Source organism: Pseudophryne corroboree, chromosome 9, assembly GCF_028390025.1.
Source record: "Pseudophryne corroboree isolate aPseCor3 chromosome 9, aPseCor3.hap2, whole genome shotgun sequence".
NCBI classification, from domain to species: Eukaryota; Metazoa; Chordata; class Amphibia; order Anura; family Myobatrachidae; genus Pseudophryne; species Pseudophryne corroboree.
The window spans coordinates 228,418,537-228,445,347 of record NC_086452.1 but is presented as its reverse complement, the minus strand read 5'-3'; the positions used below and the strand labels follow the sequence as shown (position 1 = coordinate 228,445,347).

Sequence of the window (26,811 nt, the reverse complement as noted above, 5' to 3'; positions counted from 1 at the left end):
CCCACTGGATCAATACCGGCTGACCTTGAAGCAGAGGTCTTGCTAAGCTTAGAGCATTGTAAATTGCTCTTAGCTCCAGTATATTTATGCGGAGAGAAGTCCCCAGACTTGATCACTCTCCCTGGAAATTTTTTCCCTGTGTGACTGCTCCCCAGCCTTTCAAGCTGGAATCCGTGGTCACCAGGACCCAGTCCTGAATGCATAACTGTGGCACTTTAGTAGATGAGCACTCTGCAGCCACCACAGAAGAGACACCCTTGTCCTTGGAGACAGGGTTATCCGCTGATGCATCTGAATATGCGATCCGGACCATTTGTCCAGCGGATCCCACTGAAAAGTTCTTGCGTGAAATCTGCCGAATGGAATCGCTTCGTAAGAAGCCACCATTTTTCCCAGGACCCTTGTGCAATGATGCACTGACACTTTTCCTGGTTTTTGGAGGTTCCTGACTAGCTCGGATAACTCCCTGGCTTTCTCCTCCGGGAGAAACACCTTTTTACTGGACTGTGTCCAGAATCATCCCTAGGGACAGCAGACGTGTCGTCGGAGACAGCTGCGATTTTGGAATATTTAGAATCCACCCGTGCTGTCGTAGAACTACTTGAGATAGTGCTACTCAGACCTCCAACTGTTCTCTGGACCTTGCCCTTATCAGGAGATCGTCCAAGTAAGGGATAATTAAGACGCCTTTTCTTTGAAGAAGAATCATCATTTCGGCCATTACCTTGGTAAAGACCCGGGGTGCCGTGGACAATCCAAACGGCAGCGTCTGAAACTGATAGTGACAGTTTTGTACCACGAACCTGAGGTACCCTTTGTGAGAAGGGCAAATTTGGACATGGAGGTAAGCATCCTTGATGTCCAGGGACACCATATAGTCCCCTTCTTCCTGGTTCGCTATCACTGCTCTGAGTGACTCCATTTAGAATAGGTCTCACCGAGCCGTCTGGCTTCAGTACCACAATATAGTGTGGAATAATACCCCTTTACTTGTTGTAGGAGGGGTACTTTGATTATCACCTGCTGGGAATACAGCTTGTGAATTGTTTCCAATACTGCCTCCCTGTCGGAGGTAGACGTTGGTAAAGCAAACTTCAGGAACCTGCGAGGGGGAGACGTCTCGAATTTCCAATCTGTACCCCTGGGATACTACTTGTAGGATCCAGGGGTCCACTTGCGAGTGAGCCCACTGCGTGCTGAAACTCTTGAGACGACCCCCCACCGCACCTGTTTGTACGGCCCCAGCGTCATGCTGAGGACTTGGCAGAAGCGGTGGAAGGCTTCTGTTCCTGGGAATGGGCTGCCTGCTGCAGTCTTCTTCCCTTACCTCTATCCCTGGGCAGATATTATGGGGACGAAAGGACTGAGGCTGAAAAGACTATGTCTTTTTCTGCTGAGATGTGACTTGGGGTAAAAAAGGTGGATTTTCTAGCTGTTGCCGTGGCCACCAGGTCCGATGGACCGACCCCAAATAACTCCTCCCCTTTATACGGCAATACTTCCATGTGCCGTTTGGAATCTGCATCACCTGACCACTGTCGTGTCCATAAACATCGTCTGGCAGATATGGACATCGCACTTACTCTTGATGCCAGAGTTTCGCATATATAGAAATGCATATTTTAAATGCTCTATAGTCAATAAAATACTGTCCCTGTCAAGGGTATCAATATTTCCAGTCAGGGAATCCGACCAAGCCACCCCAGCGCTGCCCATCCAGGCTGAGGCGATCGCTGGTCGCAGTATAACACCAGTATGTGTGTATATACTTTTTAGGATATTTTCCAACCTCCTATCAGTTGGCTCCTTGAGTGCGTCCGTATCTGGAGACGGTAACGCCACTTGTTTTTATAAGCGTGTGAGCGCCTTATCCACCCTAAGGTGTGTTTCCCAACGCGCCATAACTTCTGGCGGGAAAGGGTATACCGCCAATAATTTTCTATCGGGGGAAACCCACGCATCATCACACACTTCATTTAATTTATCTGATTCAGGAAAAACCACATGTAGTTTTTTCACACTCCACATAATACCCTTTTTTGTGGTACTTGTAGTATCAGAAATATGTAACATCTCCTTCATTGCCCTTAACAAGTAACGTGTGGCCCTAAAGGAAAATACGTTTGTTTCTTCACCGTCGACACTGGAGTCAGTGTCCGTGTCTGTGTCGACCGACTGAGGTAAAAGGACGTTTTAACGCCCCTGACGGTGTTTTAGACGCCTGGACAGGTACTAATTGGTTTGCCGGCCGTCTCATGTCGTCAACCGACCTTGCAGCGTGTTGACATTATCACGTAATTCCTTAAATAAGCCATCCATTCCGGTGTCGACTCCCTAGAGAGTGACATCACCATTACCGGCAATTGCTCCGCCTCCTCACCAACATCGTCCTCATACATGTCGACACACAAGTAGCGACACACAGCACACACACAGGGAATGCTCTGATAGAGGACAGGACCCCACTAGCCCTTTGGGGAGACAGAGGGAGAGTTTGCCAGCACACACCAAAAACGCTATATTATACAGGGACAACCTTTATATAAGTGTTTTTCCCTTATAGCATTTTAATATATATATACATATCGCCAAATAAGTGCCCCCCCTCTCTGTTTTAAACCTGTTTCTGTAGTGCAGTGCAGGGGAGAGCCTGGGAGCCTTCCCACCAGCCTTTCTGTGAGGGAAAATGGCGCTGTGTGCTGAGGAGAATAGGCCCCGCCCCCTTTTCGGCGGGCTTCTTCTCCCGTTTTTCTGAGACCTGGCAGGGGTTAAATACATCCATATAGCCTCCAGGGGCTATATGTGATGTATTTTTAGCCAGAATAAGGTATTATACATTGATGCCCAGGGCGCCCCCAGCAACGCCCTGCACCCTCCGTGACCGTTGGTGTGAAGTGTGTGACAACAATGGCGCACAGCTGCAGTGCTGTGCGCTACCTTCATGAAGACTGAAAAGCCTTCTGCCGCCGGTTTCTGGACCTTCAATCTTCAGCATCTGCAAGGGGGGTCGGCGGCGCGGCTCCGGGACGAACCCCAGGGTGAGACCTGTGTTCCGACTCCCTCTGGAGCTAATGGTGTCCAGTAGCCTAAGAAGCCAATCCATCCTGCACGCAGGTGAGTTGAACTTCTCTCCCCTAAGTCCCTCGATGCAGTGAGCCTGTTGCCAGCAGGACTCACTGAAAATAAGAAACCTAAAAACTTTTTCTAAGCAGCTCCTTAAGAGAGCCACCTAGATTGCACCCTGCTCGGACGGGCACAAAAACCTAACTGAGGCTTGGAGGAGGGTCATAGGGGGAGGAGCCAGTACACACCACCTGATCCTAAAGCTTTAGTTTTGTGCCCTGTCTCCTGCGGAGCCGCTAATCCCCATGGTCCTGACGGAGTCCCCAGCATCCACTTAGGACGTCAGAGAAATACATATACTTAGCCAGAAACACAGAGTCCAAGTTCAATATCAGGGACACGGCACACAGTCATTTTGGTGAGTCTTACTTGTATGTGCTTATTTTCATGTAACATAATTCTTCCGATGTTCTTTCACACGAGTGTTTTTTATATTTATGCATCCCGTGCAAACTAATAAAAATATGCTCTATTGTATGATTATTGATACGCGTTATCATCTGTCTTTGTCTGTTTTTAGGTTTCTGTTCTCTTTGTTTTTTCATTGCGTTTTGCGAAATTAATTAAAAAAAAGTCTAATTCAATCATGCACAGCTGTGGTACTCTATTTTGCTGGGGCAGTAATTATCCCAACTGCTTTCACAGACAGAAATCCTCAAATCACAACCTATTGGGAAGACTGCGGGGGTTGCCGTTGAGAATCACTGCTATAAATGTCACCATTTTCCACTTAGTATATTTTACATTTAGCTGATAAAATGTAGGGGGAAAAAAAGTATACTCACCAACACAATAAGTACTATAATAAGGAGCACTGGCATTTGGTAGAATAAAGGAATCTCTGCCAACAAATTATGCAAAAATTCTCCAATTGCTTTCCCCACATGTTTTAAGGGTTCTGTTATGAAGTCTGTAAAAGTGAGAGCCAGAGCCTGTACAGGAAAGATATGATATACAATTGAAAATAGTTTCTAAAATACGAGTATTTACACTATCTCTCTACATAACTGGAATTGTTACAACAAATTTTTTCCAATTATGTTTTTTCCACTAACAAACACATAGGGCTATAGATATCATTGATGGCAGTAGGGCCCAGAAAAGTACAGTTCCTTACCAATGCATATCGTAGACATAGGAAAACACAAGGGGTGATTTCAGTTGTCCGGAATCCGCTCCTTTTTTCCCTATAAACTGGCCAGTGGGTTGAATTATCAGGGTCGGACAGGCCCACAGGGATACAGGGGAAAGCCCTGGTGAGCCCCACCCCCTCCTCTAATGTCAGGTTATAACTCGTGTACTCTATGCCATGTTACTCTATTAGAGGGTCACTTACCTGGTAGAGCAGGAATATGGATGAACATGGGCGCTTGGTTTGAATCTATAGAAACTACAGCAATATTCACCCGCCTGCCACAATTTGTGGCGTGCAAACATTATTCAAAATATAGAATATTGCAAACTAAGAATGTAATTAAAAAAAAGTAACCAACATTTATGCCACCCCAGTTATTATAACTTTGCGAGTACATTAATGTGGTATATATAGACAGGATCAACATTATGTACTTTATTATACGAAATGTATGTTACATTATACTGCATTCCCAGGACTACGGGATAGTCACTACAGTGCATAATCTGGTACAATATTCTGCAATAAGTATCAGTATTTATTATATATACAGTATATATTTACACAGGGGAACCGACCATGCACTATAGTATCTACGTTGATATGCGGCAGATATATGAAGAGGTGGTAAGTGCTAAATAGGCTATAACCAGCAAGCCTCGGCATGTATTAAAGCAGATACTTTAGAGGAAAATCCATTTTCTCTACGGTATCTGCCAACATCTAACAATTTTCGCTGTCAACATACTATTCTATGGCGGCGGAAAATCATCTAGATGTATTAAAAAAAATGATAAGCTCACATTAGCTGCTTATTGTTTTTTTTTCACAAACTGACAGGTATTACCTGCCGATATGTGTACATACCTGTGGTGGCCCTACCATTGCAATCCCTCAACTGACAGCACTAGGATATACTACTATTTTACTAGAGCTGCAGACGCAGACACAGCATGCAGTGTAAGGGACTGAACAGAGCTGCTGTACATACCTAGTCTGCCCTGTGTGTTGATCTGAGCGCTCTATCAGTAAATCATACCAGAGAGCAGCTAACTCAACATATCACAAGTGAAATAATTAGCACTACCTGTGGAACTTTTGGTCAGTGTCAGCCAGCAATAAGTACACCCAGGTACCAAATAGGAGGTCTCAATGACAGAACTATAAGGCGTTCCTGAGGACTGAGCTTGGGAATTACTGTAACAGATCCTCTATGTTAATTAGTAATACTGTATTACATATGCTATCCTATCCTATATAATAAAAGGCTAACGCTGCTCCTCACCTCTACGGTTCAATTCAAGTTTTTACACGCCAGTGGCCACCAGATGGAGCAATTCAAGTGCTGACTTTACTATTGTGTTGTTCCCTTATTCTGACGGGCTGGTAACTAGTCCAGTATATACTGTAAGTAAAACCAATGTGTACATTTGTGTCCAGGGCTGGTAACAGGTCCTTCTGCTGTTACCCCAGACTTGCTCAAGTGTTCCGCAGAGCAGGGACGTGGATTATGGAATGGTGCCCACATCCAGAAACAAAAACACTTAGCTTAGATACAGCTTACTGTTGTCACTGGCCCTATAGACATCTGAAGTATTACATACACTGAACCTTGTATGAGACAGACTAGATTGTTAAAATAGGATTTTAATTACCTACCGGTAAATCCTTTTCTCGTAGTCTGTAGAGGATGCTGGGGTCCACATTAGCACCATGGCGTATAGATGGGTCCACTAGGAGCCATTGGCACTTTAAGAGTTTAACAGGGTGGGCTGGCTCCTCCCTCTATGCCCCTACTACCAGACTCAGTCTAGAAACTGTGCCCAAGGAGACGGACAACTTAGAGAGAAGGATTTTACACAGATAGTGGTGAGATTCATACCAGCTCACACATGCAAGGCACACCAAGCTAACCAGCTTGAAAATTCAGCAACGGCTGAGCCAATTACTTAACCAACTAACAAAACAGTACTTAACCAAGCAGTACTGAACGAAGTAACCACTGCAGAATCACGAAGCGCTGGGCGGGCGCCCAGCATCCTCTACGGACTACGAGAAAATGATTTACCGGTAGGTAATTAAAATCCTATTTTCTCTTACGTCCTAGAGGATGCTGCGGTCCACATCGGGATGGAGAGTGCGGAAGCTCCCGCAGAACTGATTGACTGAAGTTCAGATCATCAGAGGCCAAAGTATCAAACTTGTAGAATTTAGCAAACGTGTTCAACCCAGACCAAGTAGCCGCTCGGCAAAGCTGTAAAGCCGAGGCACCCCGGGCAGCCGCCCAGGAAGAACCCACCTTACGAGTAGAGTGGGCCTTAACAGATTTTGGACACGGCAATACTGCCGTAGAAATCTGCAGAATATATCCGTGCATTCAGTGTACCCAGGTCCTTCATGGATTCCACCATGAACCCCGCAGAATCTTGTATGTTACGTAAAAACAGTTCAATGTCACTTCTATCCATTGTATCTAAGTCTTCTAGTAACGTGCCTGACCACTTTCCTATAGCTTTTGAGATCCATGCACAGGCAATAGTAGGCCTTAATGCCACCCCCGAAGCAGTGTATATGGATTTAAGCGTAGCGTCAATCTTCCGATCAGCCAGTTCTTTTAACGCGGTAGATCCAGGGACAGGTAAAACCACCTTTTTTGACAGTCTGGACACAGATGCGTCAACTATGGGTGGGTTTTCCCATTTTTTCCTATCCTCCTCAGGGAAGGGAAAATCAACCAGAATCCTTTTGGGGATCTGGAATTTTTTCTCTGGGGTTTCCCAGGCTTTTTAAAATAAAGCGTTTAATTCTCTTGACGCAGGGAAGGTTAGCGAGGCTTTCTTATTATCTGTGAAGAAAGCCTCCTCAACCTGCTCAGGTGGTGTGTCCGCAATGTTTAACACATCTCTCATGGCCTCAATCATGAGCTGCACCCCCTTTGCCAGGGATGCCGTCCCCCTCAGCACATCCCCATCACTGTCTACTGTGTCAGAGTCGGTATCCGTGTCATCTTACATAATCTGGGCAAGAGCACTTTTCTGTGGCTACATGTTAGAGGATTTGGAAGAAATAGGAACAGAACCTGACCAAACAGCCATAGAATTCTTTAAAATCTGAGTTTCATTCTCAGTATGAGCTACCCTAGTAGATATCTGAGAGATCATTCCCTTAATAGAAGTTAGCCATTCCGGCTCAGTAATGGGAATCTGAGATAAGACATTACATTCCTGAGTTCATGGAATTGATTCCTCTGGAGAGGAAATGTCCTCTGCAGCATAAGACACCGAATCCCTTGACATGGCTATGTGAGAAAACATACACCCATACACACAGGAAAATGTCAGACACAGTTTCCCCCCCAAGTATGCCACAGAGAAACACAGAGCTTGGAGCCAGTACACACACAGCGCTTCCCTAGGTAGATATAATACAACTACCTGGCGCTGTGTACCTTAATACACTACACAGTAATTACACAGCCCCCCTGCCCCCCCTTCTACAACCCCCTAGTACCGCACAGGAAAGCTGGAGGTGTGTGGTGGGACAGCACTACCTTTCAGCGTCTCTGTAGTTGGATCTGCAGGCAGGAAAATGGCGCTGAATGCTGCTGGGTCCGCTCTGAGAAGCTCCGCCTCCTGAACATGGCGCTGCTTCACGCACTTCACATCTTTATAATGGCCTGAGGAATGATGCTGGCAGCGTTACCGAGGTCCCTGACAGCCTTGGTGACCAGTTTAGGCTACAGGCACTGGCTCAGGGCGCCCCTCATAGCGCTGCACTGTGTACAGCTGAGCCTCCGGAGCGCAGTTAGTACTGCGCTCCCACCCTGTTGCCACCATCTTCACACCGGCTCCCTGCTTACTGGGGCGCCGGAGACTCACTCACCACCGGAATCTTCTGGCTCTGTTGTTAGGGGGTGGCGGCATGCTGCGGGAGTGAGCGGTCGTCTGGGGGCGGCTAACGATCATCACCCTCAGGAGCTCAGTGTCCTGTCAGCGGAGATAGTGGCCATTAACCTCACAGGGTTGGACACTACTCCTCCCCTAAGTCCCACGAAGCAGGGAGGCTGTTGCCAGCAGCCTCCCTGTAACTGACTCTAATTAAAAAAACAAAACTAGAAAAACTCCTATGGAGCTCCCCTAGCTGTGACCGGCTCCTCCGGGCACATTTTCTAAACTGAGTTTGGTAGGAGGGGCATAGAGGGAGGAGCCAGCCCACACTGTTAAACCCTTAAAGTGCCAATGGCTCCTAGTGGACCAGTCTATACCCCATGGTACTAATGTGGACCCCAGCAAGAGAAATGGTAATTATGGCCTCTCTATAGGCTGGCCACAATCCCTCTAAAATCAAGAAACAAAGTCTTTGCCAGGACAGCAGCTCTGATTGCTGTCTGTCTCTCCAAAGAGAATGGCACAAAAGTGACAGCCATTGCTACTACTGTACTGCCAGTTAGGACACTGGGCATACAGTAGGTGACCATAAGATCCCTGGAAGGGGAGGAGCGTGGAGCACTAAAGAGACCGAATTACCGGTAACCGTTTTTTTCTTTTAAAGTACTCTATGACAGCCTTTACATATGGAATGTACCCAAGCAATACTACAGTAGGGCAAAAATAAGGACAGCACACTGTATCAGAAACATCAGCGTTATCATCTACAATATCTGCTTATTCTGTTGCTGCTCCTTGTGCACTTTACTTTCAAACTGGGTAATATAAACAACTAGAAAATAATGTCTGCTAAATTTATGGATTTATGACCATGCTGCCTCCCTAGAAAGTTTTATAATTAAGCCTTTTGTGCCCACAAACTTAAGACTGCCCTGGTTGAGTGTGCTCTGGCGATGTTTGGTACATTCTTTATATTCTCCTCATAGACGAATATGATGAGTTCTCTTATCCACTTTAGTTGGAATACGACCTTTTCTGACTCCTGTAGGAAGGACAAAAACATGATCCATTGTCCTGACCTCTACAACCCTTGACAAGTAGATGATACTTTCCCTCACAAGATCCGAAGTCTGTCATTTCCTTTCTTATCAGCTGGTAGTGTAATTTGATAGTTAATATGGAACGAGGAAAACACCCTCGGAAGCAAAGCTTAATTGGTCCTCAGTTCCAGTCAGAAAAAAACAATAAGAAAACCACAAAACTTGGAGCTTACTTACTCTTTTGATAGCTGTTATTGCAATAAGAATTACAACCTTAAGAGTTGCGAATTTAAGGGAAATCTCTAATGTTTCAAAGAGGAAGCCATTAGGACACACAGTGCTATTAAGGAATTAATTTGAGAACAGATTCTTTTAACTGCCTGATAACTAAGGGCCTAATTCAGACCTGATCACTCCTCTGCAAATTTGCAGAGGGCCGAGATTAGTCGTCACCCATAGAGAGTGAAAACTTGCCCCGTGCAAGTGTGTGAATGCATGCGTACGCTGTGCAAAAACTTCACCAAACAGCGGACAGCTGCAAATCCGTTCGCAAGCTACTCACCATCGAATTAGTTTTCCAGTCTGAGCGTAGCCCAAGACTTACTCCTACATTGCGATAGAATCAGGCTGTTCGGGGCCAGAGCTGACGTCACACACCCTTGGTAACGCCTACGTTTTTCCTGACACACTCAGAAAATGTCCAGTTACCACTCAGAAACGTCTGTTTCCTGATAATCACCTTGTGTACGCCTAGCGATCAAAATATTTGCACCATTCTGCCGCTGTTTGGACATTGCGGTGCATACGCATGCACAGTCATTCAATAATCAGCCGCTGTGCAATTTCGCACAATAGCGATCAGGTCTGAATTAGGCCCTAAATACTAATTAATAATCTAAGTACTGTAAATCATCTGTTGCCAGTTTTGTTCGTTTTCTTTTATCAAGGAGAATATTTATTGCAGAAACCTGTACTTTCATGGTTGCTAGTGTCAATCCTTCAGCCAATGTCTTTCTTAAACTGATCTTGACTCCAGACCAGGCTATAAACTTGTTCAAGATTCTGTAATAAGCTTCTAAATACATCCACACTTTCATGCCTGTAAGAAAACCATCTTATTACTTGTTCTGACAGAAATTAGTTCTTGATAACGTCTGTGCAGTCTCCATGCCATTAAATTTAGACCTGTCAGATGTAGATGAAAAACTGGACCTTGACGTAATAGGTCAGAACATATTGGCAGTGGCCAAGGATCTTCTGTCAACATTCCGAAAGTTATTGGTTACCATGGAAATCTCGGCTAGTATTATAGAATTAATACATCTGCCTTTTCTCATTTTTCATCATCAGTGGAAATGTAGAGAAGACATATGCCAGATATAAATCCAAGAACAGAAAGAGAAGAGAACATCTACTCCCTTGGTATCTGGAAAAACAAACAGGTAAGTTCTGGTTTGTTGCCATCAGATCATCTTCTGGATATCCAAATTTTAATATTAACAGCTGGAACACCTCTGTCAGGATCTAGCGGAATCAGTGCTAGTAATATGGAACAAAGCTGAGAAAATGGACACACTATAATATATGCTTGATGCAGGAGAATGCTGGAGATATCAGGAGAACAAACCTACAGTGTTTCTTAATATGCCCCATCAACAAATAAGATATTTTTTTGTGAAATCTTTCAAATGGATCCAGTGATTTAAAGATTTCTTCTGGTAGTTTATTTTTTATATAAGATTTTATTGCAAATTTCCCATGTGCTATTTTGCCCATGGGATTAGATTTATGGTTGACGAGAACAATCCCAACAAACAAAGGCGATTAATCTGAATACTGAGTTGGGTATCATTGACTGTTTTCCCAATTTATGATCCACTCATGATGTGGAAGAAAAAGCAGCACACGATCTACAGTATTTTGGGTTGTACCAGTTTTGTTTTCCCTGCAATTAATAGGTGTCCAGATACAGCCAGAATGTTATATCTTGTTTGAATAATTCTGCTATGAGAGTTGCAAGTAGCTTGGTGAACATACTTAGCGCTTTTGCCTACCCGAAATGGAGACAGATGAACGGATAGTGGTTGCTAAGAATTTAGAATCTGATAAACTTCTGATGGCTTTTTTTTATGGGGATATAAAAATAGGCATCCTGGAGACAAATAGCCGCAGTAATTAGATACTCCGCTAAGGGTGTATATGACAGCATTTGCATAAGTAGACACCCCTAGAGTGAGTCAAGCATATAACAGCAAGGATGTATGGGGAACAGGAGTAATAACTGTTCATCTTAAAACAGATGACATATCCTCAATCAGGTCGTTATGAGGGAGCATATTGCAAGGAGAGCCACCTGGACCATAGATGGTCATATTTTAATTCTGTTTTATGAGCAGCACTATACAAAAAACATTCATGCTGCATCATAACATTAACCCGAGATAGTAATGCCTGAAAATCAGGACCTGCAGTGGCCATCCAAAATCGTGCTATGCAGACCTTGGCCAGAGTACATACATTCAGAGTATATTGTAAACTATAATCATCTAGGGCAGCATCATCTTTGTATAACCCCAAAACAACAAAGCGAAGTTAGGACAGAGGGTAAAATACCAGTATCAGAGACACCCGAAGAACCTGTACACGAAAAGATTGCACATCCGTACACTCACATAGTGAATGCAAAAAGGTAACAGAGCTGACTGACACTTAGGGCAGACATCAGATGCCCTCCCACCAAATCTCACCACTCTAACTGGCATCAAGTAAATACTAAGCAGAATAAATAATTGGCTCTGCTGAAAGCAAACGGAAGCAGTAGATACATGAGGGCATGCAAGAGCTCTATTCCATTCATCCTCAGAGAGATTATCCACCTCTGACTCCCAGCTCTGTTGCAAACAGGGTAGAGTAGAGGCATGAGGATACGACATTAAAAGGGAGTTCAGCAAAAATGGTTTTAAGGGTGTCCATCCTGCAATGTTTTACTAGGATATATTTGTTCAACTGCATGAGATTTAACATTTTTCTGAAGCGGCCTGATGGCTTTCTTGTTAGAAACAAACAGAATAAAAGCCTGTTCTCTCTTGAGCAGAAGGTACAGTTATGGGCCCTACACATTTACTGATTACATTGAAATGATGAATGATGCGCGGCCCCATGCTTGTTCATCGTTGGTGCCGACTTGTTTATGTCTGCAAGCTAATATGGGCAATATCGTCCATATCAGCATGCAGGGCTATGGGTCCAGGTGACGGGGGAGTGAAGAAACTTCACTCCCCCATCCCCACCGCCGGGCACCTCGGTGGCCAATTGGCCAGTGTGTAGGGCCCTTAACAATTGCTCTTGTTTTGAACAATTGTTGCAGTATGTCAATGCTTTTTGTTCTATACAATTTTTAGGATCTTTTTTAGAAACAGTCATATCCCTTCTGGCTGTACGTTTTAATTCTATTCTGCATCTGCCACAGACATTTGTCCATAATAAATTGAGTACATTGTCTAATAAAATTTAGAAGTCTCCCTGTAGCGGAAAATTAGAAGATTTAACATCCTGTCTTTTATTGTACTTACGAACATGGACCTGCTGGATACTGTCTGCTATACTGGCATCTTGACCTGTAACTTCTAGTAAAGTGGTCAATCTATTTTATTGATGTGTATCTTCCACCCAAAGGTGCAATCACAGAACTCTTCATGCTACTGTTGCAGAATGAACTGATCTAGCTGAACTGGACACCACATATAAGCATTCTTCACAAAGAAATTCAACTCCTTCTACACAATGTCTACTTTTTTCTTCTAGTAATTATTGTTTAGTAATTTTATCTCAATATCAGAATGGAGATTGCAGCCCATACCCGAAGAGCTCTGGCAACAAATGCTATCACTACGCCTAACTGTAATGTATTGCCCGTTAATGTATGTAGTTATTTAAACAGCTCTCCATTTTTATTTTTATCCATGGAGGAATGTCAGTCCTAGCAACAACCTAAAGCAAAGAGCCCCACTTTATCAACTCCTCATCTCTAATCGAATACATTCTCTCAATTCTAGACCAATTCCCTTGACATATATCATATATATAGATGTTGCCATATCTTTCATAACACTATGGGTGGGATTCAAATGATATATCACGCCCAATTTAATTTCTAAAATGATCTCCGTTATCGCGCATATTGCGCCCATAGTGATCAGGTTTAGCTGTGTAAAGGGTTGGGTGCCTCCCTACTCCAGGGGGTAGCGAGCTGAAATAATGATACCACGCCCCTGAGGGCAGAAACAGAACGGGTGTGGAAAGGTGTGAAAAGAATTGAATCCCGCCCTATGAATGGGAATATTCTACCCTTTGTGAAGTCCTCTTCAAATGTTTTATTTCCTATGTCAGATCTTCTTTATTCTTCATGGTTTATATTTGTAAGTAAACCATCCACCAAACCTGTATTAACTGATTTAGTATATTCTTTAAATGTCCACAGATTCTTCACTCTCTAGAACATTTAGATCACAAGACTACATTTCTGAGAAAACTGTACTGTACCACGTCTAAACTTGTTTGAGATCTACACAGTCTAGCCCCTGCAACTTAAGAAGTTATTCTTTGTATACAAAATATTTTTTTTCATCCCTTCCATTAACTCTTGAAATTGATTAAGAGGCTGTACAGGAATAATTTCGGGCTGGGGCCAGTCAGAACAAACTGCATTAGTTGGTTAAAAGAAATATATTTGTCACAAGCTTCACAAAAGCTTGATTCTTTTTTTTGATAGGACCTTTCTTTATTCCTGTTTGAAAACTCTAAACTACTGTAACTATCCCTACAAGCACTAAAATAAACAGTGCCTTAGTGCTGTTTATTTTCATGCTTAAAAGAGAAAAAGAAAAAGGAAAAACTACAATTCAAAATAGAAGTTACAGTAAACGTAAGGTGTTTTAAATAAGTTGTACTGAATTCATGTTTTAAAATACGGCATTTAAAACAGCAATGCCACGAGATAAAAATAAAAACATGAAAAAATATTTGTTATGGTAAGAACTTACCGTTGATAACGTTATTTCTCCTAAGTCCACAGGAAAACATTGGGATATGATGATGCAACAGTGGATTTGCACCAAACGGTCAAAGCTTTCGGCCTCCCAGCATTCAACGGGCCCGTCCATATATCCCCCGCCTCCTGGCTCAGGCAAATCAGTTGTTTCCCAAAGCTCAAGGCAGGCGCATTATATAGAGCCCTAATCAGGCGAGAAGAACACACATGCACACCCTTCCATACAAGAAGGAAGAGGTTAATGAGTGAAAGGATCCTCAAATCAGGTGCGTCAGGGTGGGATCCCTGTGGACTTAGGAGAAATAACGTTATCAACGGTAAGTTCTTACCATAACGAATATTTCTCCGGCAGGGTCCACAGGATAACATTGGGATGTCCCAAAGCAATTTAGAGGTGAGGATGCTCCTGATTAGACAGGAGAAACCTTTCCCCGAATTCAGCGTCCTGAGAGGCAAAGGTAGCAAAGGTATAATGTCTAATGAATGTGTTAATGTTAGACCATGGGCTGCCTTACATATCTTTTCTGCTGAAGCATCACGTTGTGCTGCCCATGATGGACCTACCTAACGAGTAGAGTGAGCAGAGACATTAGCCGGGACAGGGAGATGAGCTTGAGAATATGCTTCTGAAATCGTCATCCGAAGACACCTCGCCAGTGTCTGCTTATCAGCAGGCGATCCTCTCTTGTGAATCCGTAGAGAATGAAGAGAGTGGGGTATATTTACTAAGGTCCCGATTTTGTCCGAGATGACGTTTTTTCTTCAAAGTGTCATCTCGGGAATTTACTAAGCAAAAATCTCGGCAGTGATGAGGGCATTCGTAATATTTTGGAAGTCCTAGGAAAAAATTACGAATCAATACACCATCGGTCAAATACGCCTGCAATTTGGTAGAAATCGGGAATTTACTAAAAAGTGCAAATCACAAACACTGTCGACAATAGCCAAACACTGCTGTGCTGAAATACAATTCGTGAAAAAGTGCTAAAAAAAACAGACCTGCTTTTTTTTGGCGTGTTTGGATAGGCATGCACGGATCCATGAGATGGATGACCGAAAGTAACCTCACCGCTGACCACAAAGTTCCCACCATTGGTTACAATGGAGCGCATAGGCGCTAAATTGTAACACTGCCGTGTGCTGCCTGTCATACAGTACAGGAGCACACAGCCAATCAGGAGGGTGCCACAATGTGGTGCTCCCTGATTGGCTGATGGAACCCTCTTAGACATAAGTCAGAGGGGGTTTCTGGCATTCGGGGAAAGGGGTCCCATGTGAAAACATGGGGCCCCTTTCAGTGCGAGGTCGGGTGTCCGTTTTGTTTTTTTGCAAAGTACCTGGATTACAAATGGATTACAAGAGGAGCCATCTACACTGGATTTTGTGAGTATAATTTTTTCAACAGGTACACCATGGATTCTACATGGAGAAGAGGACCGACCCTCGTGTGAACATAGGTAAGTATGTGTATATGGAGGTGTGGATGTATGCATTAAAGTTTTACTTTCAAGGTGTGTGTCTTATGTTTTTATTGGGGTATTTTTTTTAGTAGTAGTACTACAGGTACCAGCGGGCCCGGTTTTCCTCCGCATGCTGGTACTTGTGGTTCTCCAAGTACCAGCTTGCGAGGGAGGCTTGCTGGGACTTGTAGTACTGCTACTAAAAACAATATTCATTTTTTGACAAAAAGGCTATCAGCCTCCCATCCGCAGCCCTTGGATGGGGGGGACAGCCTCGGGCTTCACCCCTGGTCTTTGGGTGGCTGGAGGGGGGGGGACCCCTTGATTGAAGGGGTCCCCACTCCTCCAGGGTACCCCGGCCAGGGGTGAGTATGTGGTTATGTAATGCCAGGGCCGCAGGGACCTAGATAAAAGTGTCCCCCGGCTGTGGCATTATGTATCTGGCTAGTGGAGCCCGGTGCTGGTTTCAGAAATACGGGGGACCCCTACGCTTTTTGTCCCCCGTATTTTGGGAACCAGGACCAGGCGCAGAGCCCGGTGCTGGTTGCTTAAATATGGGGGAACCCCTAACTTTTTTTTTTCCATATTTTTTCAACCAGGACCGGCTCAAAGAGCCCGAGGCTGGTTTGGCTTAGGAGGGGGGACCCCACGCAATTTTTTTTTTAGATTTTAACACTGATTTCAATTTTTTAAAAGGTGCACAATGAAGCCCAGCACGGATCTCTCAGATCCGGCCGAGATTCATTGTATTAAAGTCGGCAGTGTTTTACAAGTCACTCACGTAAAACACTGCACAAAAAAACGAATGACATCGACATCGGTAAATCCGAAAATGCAGAATACGACAGCTTAGTAAATTAGTCGTACTAAATTCAAAAAGTTGCAACTTTACACTTTCGATGTCATTCGTGATTGAACTTTGACCTCAAACGGGAAAATACGAATTTTAGTAAATATACCCCAGTGTCTGTCTTTCTGATGGCACTGGTACGATCCACGTAGATCTTTAAGGCACAGACTACGTGCAACGATGCATCTCCCGCAGAAAGGTCCGGCCTCTGGAAGGCCAGGACTATAATTTCTTCGTTAAGGAGGAATTTAGACACCACCTTAGGAAGATAACCAGATTTGGTTGTGAGAACTGCTCAATCTGGATAAAAAAATCAGAAATGGACGACGACATAATAATGCCTGTAAATCTGATGGCCAGTAGAAAGAGAACTTTAGCTGTCAACCATTTAAGATCCACTCTTTTAAGTGGTTTAAATGGGGCAACCTGAAGGGCCTTTGGGACTAAACTTAAGTCCCAAGGCACTGTAGGAGGAACAAAAGAAGGTTGAATGTGCAGCATTCCCCTGGAAAAAAGTGCGCACATCCTGTAGGTTAGCAATTTTCTTTCTTCAATGCTGACACTTGTACTCTCAAGGAAGCCACCTTCAAACCTTTATCCAATCCCGCTTGACGGAATGCTAAGACTCTGGAAACTGAAAGACCTAGGGTCAAATTTTTATTAATTGCACCACTGAATATAGGCTTGCCATATTCGGTGACAAACGCAAGCTGAGGAAGGTTTCCTTGCTATGAGCATAGTTTAAATGACTTGTTGTGAGAATACTCTTGCCTTCAGGATGGAAGTCTCAAGAGCCAGGCTGTAAAAGACAGTCGATCCAAGCAGTGGCAGAACTAGCGAGCGGTGGTGGGCCCAGGTGCGACAAAATGCTTCTGCCCCCCCCCCCCCCCCTCATCCCGTCCAAGTCCACCCCCTCACCCCTGGAGAGGACCTGGTGAGGGGGACCTGCTCAGGGCCAGGGAAATAGATACCTAGCAACAGTGCCGCAACTAGACATTTTAGCACTGTGTGCAACGGCATCGTAGCCCCCCCTATGCAAAACAGGGGCAGTGCGCGCTGTGGGCGCACGAAAAATATATAGGGGCGTGGCTTCATGGGGAAGGGGTGTTGCCACAAAATAACACCAATTCATATAACGGTGCACAGTAGTCTCCGTTATTCAAATTACGCCGCACAGTAGCACCACTACACCAGGTAGAGCCCCTTTAACGCATTACGGCGGGCAGATTCCCCTTTTTACACATTATGGCAGACAGCGTCCCCCTTTTTACACATTACGGCAGACAGCGTCCCCTTTTACACATTACGGCAGACAGCGTCCCATTTTTACACATTACGGCAGACAGCGTCCCGTTTTCACACATTACGGCAGACGGCGTCCCCTTTTTTTACACATTACGGCAGACGGCGTCCCCTTTTTACACATTACGGCAGACAGACAGATGGATATAGATCCTGACAACGACTGACATTAAATCGAAACTTTGCACTATACAGGGACATTATAAGTTAACACCGGGAGTGCCGCTTATGCCACTATCTGTGTGTATATATATATATATATATCCCAAATGAACACTTCAAATCCACAAATCCAAACTCAGCTACAGTGAAGGAAAAGGAGACCTGAACTTACAGAGAGGGCACCTTTATTGCTGCAGAGGAGGGAGTCCCGTTGATGCAGAGAGAGTCAGTCCCAAAACAAAATGTACGGTATAATAGGGGCCAGTACATGGAGATAAGATTGTATGCTGCAGGAGTAGGGGACCGTTATCCATTCAGACAGGAAACAGCATCAGGAGGGCCGCCCGCAGTCTCCTTTGTAGCCCCAGTCCCTCACGCAGTGGCGCTCAACCTGTTCACCCCTCGGACTCCAGTGATGTTAACTGCGGAACAGGGAGCCGGGAGGCAACAGGAGGTAGGGCCATCAAGATGGTGCATCCAGGAACAGGTGAGTGGAGCTCCGTTTCGGGGATGAAATGAGCCGGAGCAGTTGACAGGGGTACAACAGGGAGGCACTTATTCACAGGGCAAATGCGGCAGGCAGCAGCTGGAGGGACACCCGTTCAGGAGACGCAGATCATGAAGCCAGCGGACCTGGTGAGGCAAGCGTCTGCCAATTTGCTACCCCTCCCTTATTTTTCTCACAGGCAGACACAGTGGACCGCCCCATCCGGCCTCAGCGCCCAATGGAAGCGCCGGCTCTGGCTACCTCCCCCCCCCCCCCCCCCGTGGCCGCTGCATCCCTGCTGCTCCTCTCCTCGGTGGGCAGCGGTTTGACTCGTTACATGCCGTGCTAGATTTGGGCCCCTTGACAGTGGCGGACCCCAGTGCGAGGCACTGCTTGCACTGGATCCAAGTGTTTGTGATAATAAGGACCCTGAGACAGTAGATCTGGACGTTGAGGGAGTAGGGATGGAGCATCCATCGACATCCTCTGCAGATCTGTGTACGAACAGCTTCTGGGCCAAGCCGGAGCTATTCGTATCACGGCACCCCTTCCTTGTTTTGCCTTTCGCATCACCCTGGGTAATAGGGCGATTGGTGGAAACACATAGGCCAGACGAAATTCCCAACTTACAGACAGGACATCCACAAAGATTGCTTTGGGATCCTTTGTTCTTGACCTGTATGCAGGAACTTTGTTGTTCTGACGGGATGCCATGAGATCTATCTCCGGCAAATCCCACTTGTCTACCAGAGTCTAGATGACCTCGTGGAGTAAAACCCATTCGTTTGCATGAATGGCGTGTCAACTGAGAAAATCCACTTCCCAGTTTAGGACTCCCAGAACGAACACTGCGGACAAGGCCGGATGACGAAGTTCTGCCCACTTTAACATGCGACTTACCTCCTTCATTGCATTCTGGCTGCTTTCCCCTGAAGGATGTTCTTTGCCTGAATAAGTGCCATGTACTGAATATGGCCCGAAGTTCCAATATATTTATTGGCAGGTAACGTTCTTCCTTGGTCCACTGCCCCTGGAAACAACTCCTTCCTGACACTGATATCCGAAAGGGTCGCCCTTTGTCCAGATGGGAAGTCTGTAGACATCAAGCTAATGACCTCCTTACTTCCAGATGAAGGACCATAGTCTGCGTTTTTATTGTCTGATGAAAACCATTCCACTTAGCAAGGATCAGACGTTGCAGAGGCCTCGAGCGAAACTGAGCATACTCCACCATGCCGAATGTTGACACCATCAATCCCATCACACGCATTACGGTGTGAATGGATACCTTCCGATTGTGTAGCAGCTCCTGAATTCTTAAATGAACTTTGGATATTTTGTTCAGAGGTAAGGTTACTCTCTGAAGGCTCGAATCCAACACAGCCCCGAAATGAGTCATCCGTTGTGACGGAACCAGAGACGACTTTGCCCAATTTATGAGCCAACCATGTTTCTGCAGAAAAGCTATTGTCTGTTGCAGATGACACAGAAGCAATTCCAGAGATTGTACCAGGATTAATAAATCGTCACGGTATGGAAAGATTCTTATCCCCTGCTGGTGGAGATAAGCTGCCATTACCACCATAATCTTGGTGACAACTCTGGGGGCTGTGGCCAGTCCAAATGGAAGGGCCTGGAACTCAAAATGCTGTTGGAGGATAGCAAACCTGAGATAGCACTGATGGGACAGTGCATTAGGAACATGTAGATAAGCATCCTGGATATCCAGGGATACCATAAAATCCCCTGGCTCCATGGCCAAAATGATGGAACGTAAAGTCTCCATATGAAAACGAGGCACCCAAATGTACTTGTTCAGCACCTTGAGATTGAGTATGGGCCGGAACGAACCATTTGGCTTCTGGACTAGAAACAGGTTGGAATAAAAACCCTGTCCTCAGTGCACAGGAGGAACTGGGATAATTACTCCTGACTGAAGTAATTTCTGAACTGCCTCTTGCAAAGCTCTGGCCTTCGTTTCCACTGAAGACGGGCTGGTACAGAAAAACCTTTGAGGAGGGTGTTTCTTGAAAGCAAATGCATAACCGTGAGATACCGCTTCTTGCACTCAGGCATCTGTGGTAGACTGCTGCCAGACCTGTGCAAACTGAAGAAGTCGGCCTCCCACCCTGGGGTCCCCCAGGTGGAGGCCCACACCATAAGCTGATGGCTTATCTTCTGATTTGGAAGCTGGAAATCTAGGCTTGGATTTGTGTGTGGAAGGAAACTTCACTTTCTTGGAGTCTACTTCTGACTCCAAAAACTGTTTCATTCTTTACTAAAAAGAATATCTCCAGTAAAAGGCAAAGACTCCAGAACCTTCTTGGATTCTGAATCAGCTTTCCATGTACGTAGAAAAACTGCTCTGTGGGCTGCTACTGCTGAAGCTTGAGGTGCAAAGGTAGCCCATGGGGGATCCACTTGCACCTGTGTCTGCCTTGGATTTTTCAAGAGACTATAGTGAAAACTAAAACACTTTACACACAAACCATTCTGAACCAGACCCTGAGAGGTTAACCCAGCTTTGCAAGACAAGCATGACGTGAGTGTATTTTCCTCACCCATGCCGCTCTTAAACATGATAAATAATCACACATCTGTACATTGATGCTCCGGTGCCCTCCACAAGGAATATGAATCCTTACATATAGGCAGTTTAGAGGCGGCACTCGGAGACTGGATCAATATGTGAAAAAAGCCCACGTGTTTATTAAACACGTGGGCTTTTTTCACATATTGATCCAGTCTCCAAGTGCCGCCTCTAAACTGACTATATATATATATATATATATATATATATATATATATATATATATTCCTCCAAACACTGAGTCAGGGGGCGCTAACAATCACTTCCCATCAGCCAGCAATAATATCGACCACATATATAGATAATAACAGTTTATTAAAAGCACAATTTGCTATTAGAGATAACCCTTTCAAATGCACAAATCAATTTAGAGTGTCATAGATGAAATGAAGGGTAATTTTTTTTTCTCTCTCTCTCATCAACCCTGATGCGTTTCGTCCTTTACGGACTTCTTCAGAGGGATGATCGAAAGTAGCTATAAATTCAATCCGATATAGACAATCAAAGGAAACACCAGGGTCGTAAGACCATTTTACAATATAGATTTTATAAAATGTGACCTCTATCCGTAGTACGGGAAGGTCCAATCAAATAAAAACATAAATATCCCACTTTGGGTGAGACTCAATAGAGTGTGAAAAGTCTCCACAGATGAAAACAGATCCACATGTGCTTCTCATTGCTCTCCAAAAGTGCAAGCAAAAAATTACCCTTCATTTCATCTATGACACTCTAAATTGATTTGTGCATTTGAAAGGGTTCTCTCTAATCGCAAATTGTGCTTTTAATAAACTGTTATTATCTATATATGTGGTCGATATTATTGCTGGTTGATGGGAAGTGATTGTTAGCGCCCCCTGACTCAGTGTTTGGAGGAGTGTTTATCTTTGGCCCCAACTAACAGTGGGACCGATTCAGAGGGCAGCAACTATATAGCGCAGGATAAACGTGTTTTTTTGTGTATATGTATATGTGTGTATATATATATATAATGTCGAAAGACCTGGCACTCAATTTGTAGTTCGTTAGTTGCCCGGTTGCCTTCCAGCGAATTGAATGTAGCTTGTAGAAGGCGGCAAGTAAGAGCTGTTGTTATGTTTAATTGTTCTGACGAAAGTTTTGTAAATAAAACTGGAACGTTAACCACTGATTATGGTGCTTGTCACCTATTTCTATTAGTAAGTCCCAGGAGTGCCGCCTTCTACAAGATATTATATATATATATATATATATATATATATATTTATTTATTATACACACACACACTCCAAATCAGCCGGCACTCCAGTGTTAAATCATCTGCTTCGGTGTCCATACTAAGCATAACCTGTTGAATAATAATACAGCTGTATTCAGACACAGATGATGGTAAACTTTACCATCATGTGTGGCTATATATATATATATATATATATATATATATATATATATATATATATATATATATATATATACACACACACATATATATATATATATATATATATATGTCTATCTATCTATCTGTCTATCTATCTGGAGGGGGTACAGCACCCACTTGTGAGGTGTCTTCTAGCAACAGTATAGGTTATCAAAATTAGTCTATTGCAGTGGTTCTCAAACGGTGTGCCGTGGCACCCTGGGGTGCCTCAGGACACTTGCAGGAGTGCCCTGGATTGGTGGGCCAGGACCAATTCAAATTATTTATGGTCAATGTAATAGGCAAAAACCAGTGCTGGTGGCTGCCAATCATAAAATATGTGGACAAACAGAAGCAAATCTTGTCCCCCACCACATAACTGAACCTTAGGATGACATATAAACACAATTTACTTCAATTAATATTTATTTCTAAATTTCTCAGAAAATAGATCTTAATACCTACCGGTAAATCCTTTTCTCCTAGTCCGTAGAGGATGCTGGGGACTCCAAAAGGACCATGGGGTATAGACGGGATCCGCAGGAGACATGGGCACACTATAAGACTTTGAATGGGTGTGAACTGGCTCCTCCCTCTATGCCCCTCCTCCAGACCTGTTATAGGAACTGTGCCCAGGGAGACGGACATTTCGAGAAAAAGGATTTTTGTTAACCAAGGGTGAGAAACACACCAGCTCACACCACAACACACCGTACAACATGGCTCTTAAGCAATACCAGTTAACAGCATGAACTAAAAACAGCAACAAGCTGAATATAACCGATACACAACCTCCGTGTAACAGAAGCAATAACTATCAATACTACTGCAAAAACAGTCCGCACAGGGACGGGCGCCCAGCATCCTCTACGGACTAGGAGAAAAGGATTTAAATCCTATTTTCTCTTAAGTCCTAGAGGATGCTGGGGACTCCAAAAGGACCATGGGGTGTATACCAAAGCTCCAGACCGGGCGGGAGAGTGCGGACGACTCTGCAGCACCGATGGAGCAAACATGAGGTCCTCATCAGCCAGGGTATCAAACTTGTAGAACTTAGCAAAAGTGTTTGAACCTGACCACGTAGCTGCTCAGCAAAGTTGAAGCGCCGAGACTCCTCGGGCAGCCGCCCAAGATGAGCCCACCTTCCTGGTAGAATGGGCCTTCACTGACTTCGGCAACGGCAATCCAGCCGAAGAATGAGCATGCCGAATCGTAATACAGATCCAGCGGGCAATAGTCTGCTTGGAAGCAGGAGCCCCAATTTTGTTGGGAGCATATAGGACAAACAGAGCCTCTGATTTCCTAATTTGAGCCGTTCTGGCGACATAAATTTTCAAAGCTCTGACTACATCGAGAGATTTGGAAACAGCCAAGGCATCGGTAGCCACAGGCACCACAATAGGTTGGTTTATGTGAAACGAAGAAACCACCTTCGGCAGAAATTGTTGATGTGTTCTCAATTCCGCTCTATCCACATGGAAAATCAAATAGAGCTCTTGTGAGACAAAGCCGCCAATTCCGACACCCGTCTTGCGGACGCCAAGGCCAAAAGCATGACCACTTTCCAAGTGAGAAATTTCAACTCAACCTTTCGCAAAGGTTCAAACCAGTGAGACATAAGAAATTGCAACACCACGTCAAGATCCCATGGTGCCACGGGTGGCAGAAACGGAGGATGGATGTGCAGTACTCCCTCAAGAAAGTCTGAACCTCTGGAAGGGCGGCCAATTCTTTTTGAAAGAAAATAGATAAAGCCGAAATCTGCACTTTAATGGAACCAAATTTCAGGCCTGCTTCCACACCTGCCTGCAGAAAATGTAGGAAACAACCCAGCTGAAACTCCTCCATAGGAGCCTTCTTGGCTTCACACCAAGACACATACTTTCTCCAAATACAGTGATAATGCTTCGCCGTGACCTCCTTTCTAGCCTTAAGGAGAGTGGGGATGACTTCCCCTGGGAATACCCTTTCGAGCTAGGATTTGGCGTTCAACCTCCACGCCATCAAACGCAACCGCGGTAAGTCCTGGAAGACGCACGGCCCCTGCAGTAACAGATCCTCTCTGAGAGGAAGACGCCAGGGATCTTCTATGAGCAATTCCTGAAGATCCGGACACCAGGCCCTCCGTGGCCAATCTGGAACAATGAGTACCGCATGAACCCTTGTTCTTCTTATGATCCTTATCACTTTTGGAATGAGTGGAAGTGAAGGGAACACATATACTGACTGAAACACATACGGAGTTACCAGGGCGTTCACTGCACTGGCTTGAGGGTTCCTCGACCTGGAACAATATCTCTGAAGCTTCTTGTTGAGGCGAGATGCCATCATGTCTATTTGTGGAATTCCCCAACGACTCGTCACTTCTGCAAAAACCTCTTGATGAAGACCCCACTCTCCTGGATGGAGATCGTGTCTGCTGAGGAAATCTGCTTCCCAGTTGTCCACGCCCGAAAGGAAGACCGCTGACAGAGCGCTTACATGTTTTTCCACCCAGCGGAGAACTTTCGTGGCCTCCGCCATCGCTGCTCTGCTCTTTGTTCCGCCCTGGCGGTTTATGTACGCCACCGCTGTTAAGTTGTCCGACTGAATCGGGACAGGTAGACCTCGAAGAAAGTGTTCCGCTTGCAGAAGGCCGTTGTAGATGGCTCTTAATTCCAGAACGTTTATGTGCAGACAAGCTTCCTGGCTTGACCATTTTCCCTGGAATTCTTTTCCCTGTGTGACTGCTCCCCAGCCTCGGAGACTTGCATCCGTGGTCACCAGGACCCAATCCTGGATCCCGAACCTGCGTTCCTCTAGGAGGTGAGAACTTTGAAGCCACCACAGGAGAGATATTCTGGTCCTGGAAGATAAACTTATTTTCCGGTGCATGTGCAGGTGAGACCCGGACCACTTGTCCAACAGGTCCCACTGAAAAACCCGGGCATGAAACCTGCCAAACGGAATGGCTTCGTAAGCTGCAACCATCTTCCCCAGCACCCGAGTGCATTGATGAATCGACACTCTTGCCGGTTTCAGAATCTCCTTGACCATGAACTGGATTTCCAGAGCTTTTTCCGCTGGGAGAAACACTCTGCAGTTCTGTGTCCAGGATCATGCCCAAGAAAGACAGCCGAGTTGTCGGAATCAACTGTGACTTTGGCAAATTTAGGATCCAACCATGTTGTTGCAGAACTGTCAGGGAGAGTGCCACGTTTCTTAGCAACTGCTTCTTTGATCTTGCCTTTATCAGATCGTCCAAGTACGGGATAATTGTGACACCCTGCATGCGTAGGAGTACCATCATTTCCGCCACTACTTTGGTGAAGACCCTCGGGGCCGTGGAAATACCAAACGGCAACGTCTGAAATTGATAATGACAATCCTGAACCGCAAACCTCAGGAAAGCTTGATGTGGAGGATATATTGGGACATGTAAGTAGGCATCTTTTATGTCGACTGACGCCATAAAATCCCCCCCTTCCAGACTGGAGATCACTGCTCGAAGAGATTCCATCTTGAACTTGAAAGTTTTCAAATACAGATTGAGGGATTTTAGGTTCAGGATCGGTCTGACCGATCCATCCGGCTTTGGTACGACAAATAGGCTTGAATAAAACCCTTCTCTCCGTTGAGACGGGGGTACCGTGACAATGACACGCTGTTGACACAGCTTTTGTATCGCAGCACGCACTACTTCCCTTTCTGGGATAGAAACTGGCAAGGCTGATTTGAAAAATCGGTGGGGGTGCACTTCTTGAAACTCCAGTTTGTATCCTTGGGACACTATGTCTAACACCCAAGGATCCAGGCCCGAGTGAAACCAGACCTGACTGAAGAGTCGGAGACGCACCCCCACGGTAAGTACTCCCGTAGAGGAGCACCAGCGTCATACTGTGGACTTGGCAGAAGCCGGGGAGGACTTCTGCTCCTGGGAGCCTTTTTCCTCTTCCTCTACCCTTAGAGGCAAGGAAGGACGACCCTCTTCCTTTTTTGTATTTATTAGGCCGAAAGGACTGCATCTGATAATGAGGCGTCTTTTTCTGTTGTGCAGGAACATAAGGCAGAAAGGATGACTTACCCGCTGTAGCTGTAGACACCAGGTCAGCGAGGCCGTCACCAAACAAGACACTACCTTTATATGGGAGAGTTTCCATAGCTTTCTTAGAATCGGCTTCAGCATTCCATTGATGAATCCACAGTGCTATCCTGGCCGAGACTGCCATGGCATTGGCCCTTGATCCCAAGAGGCCAACATCCCTCGCTGCATCCTTTAGGTAAGCTGCAGCATCCCTGATATAACCGAGAGTCAAAAGAATGCTATCCCTATCCAGGGTATCCATG

The 26,811-nt window shown here is 45.0% G+C and overlaps 1 protein-coding gene across 4 annotated transcripts in view; it reads right to left on the bottom strand.

The window, feature by feature from the left end:
* CLCC1 (chloride channel CLIC like 1) overlaps positions 1-26,811 on the bottom strand; it is a 251,622-nt gene that overhangs the window by 110,307 nt on the left and 114,504 nt on the right. For all 4 annotated transcript variants that reach the window (XM_063940150.1, XM_063940151.1, XM_063940152.1 and 1 more), the window contains exon 9: positions 3,909-4,055. In XM_063940150.1, coding sequence (XP_063796220.1) covers positions 3,909-4,055 — 147 coding nt within the window. The remainder of the gene's footprint in view (positions 1-3,908; positions 4,056-26,811) is intronic.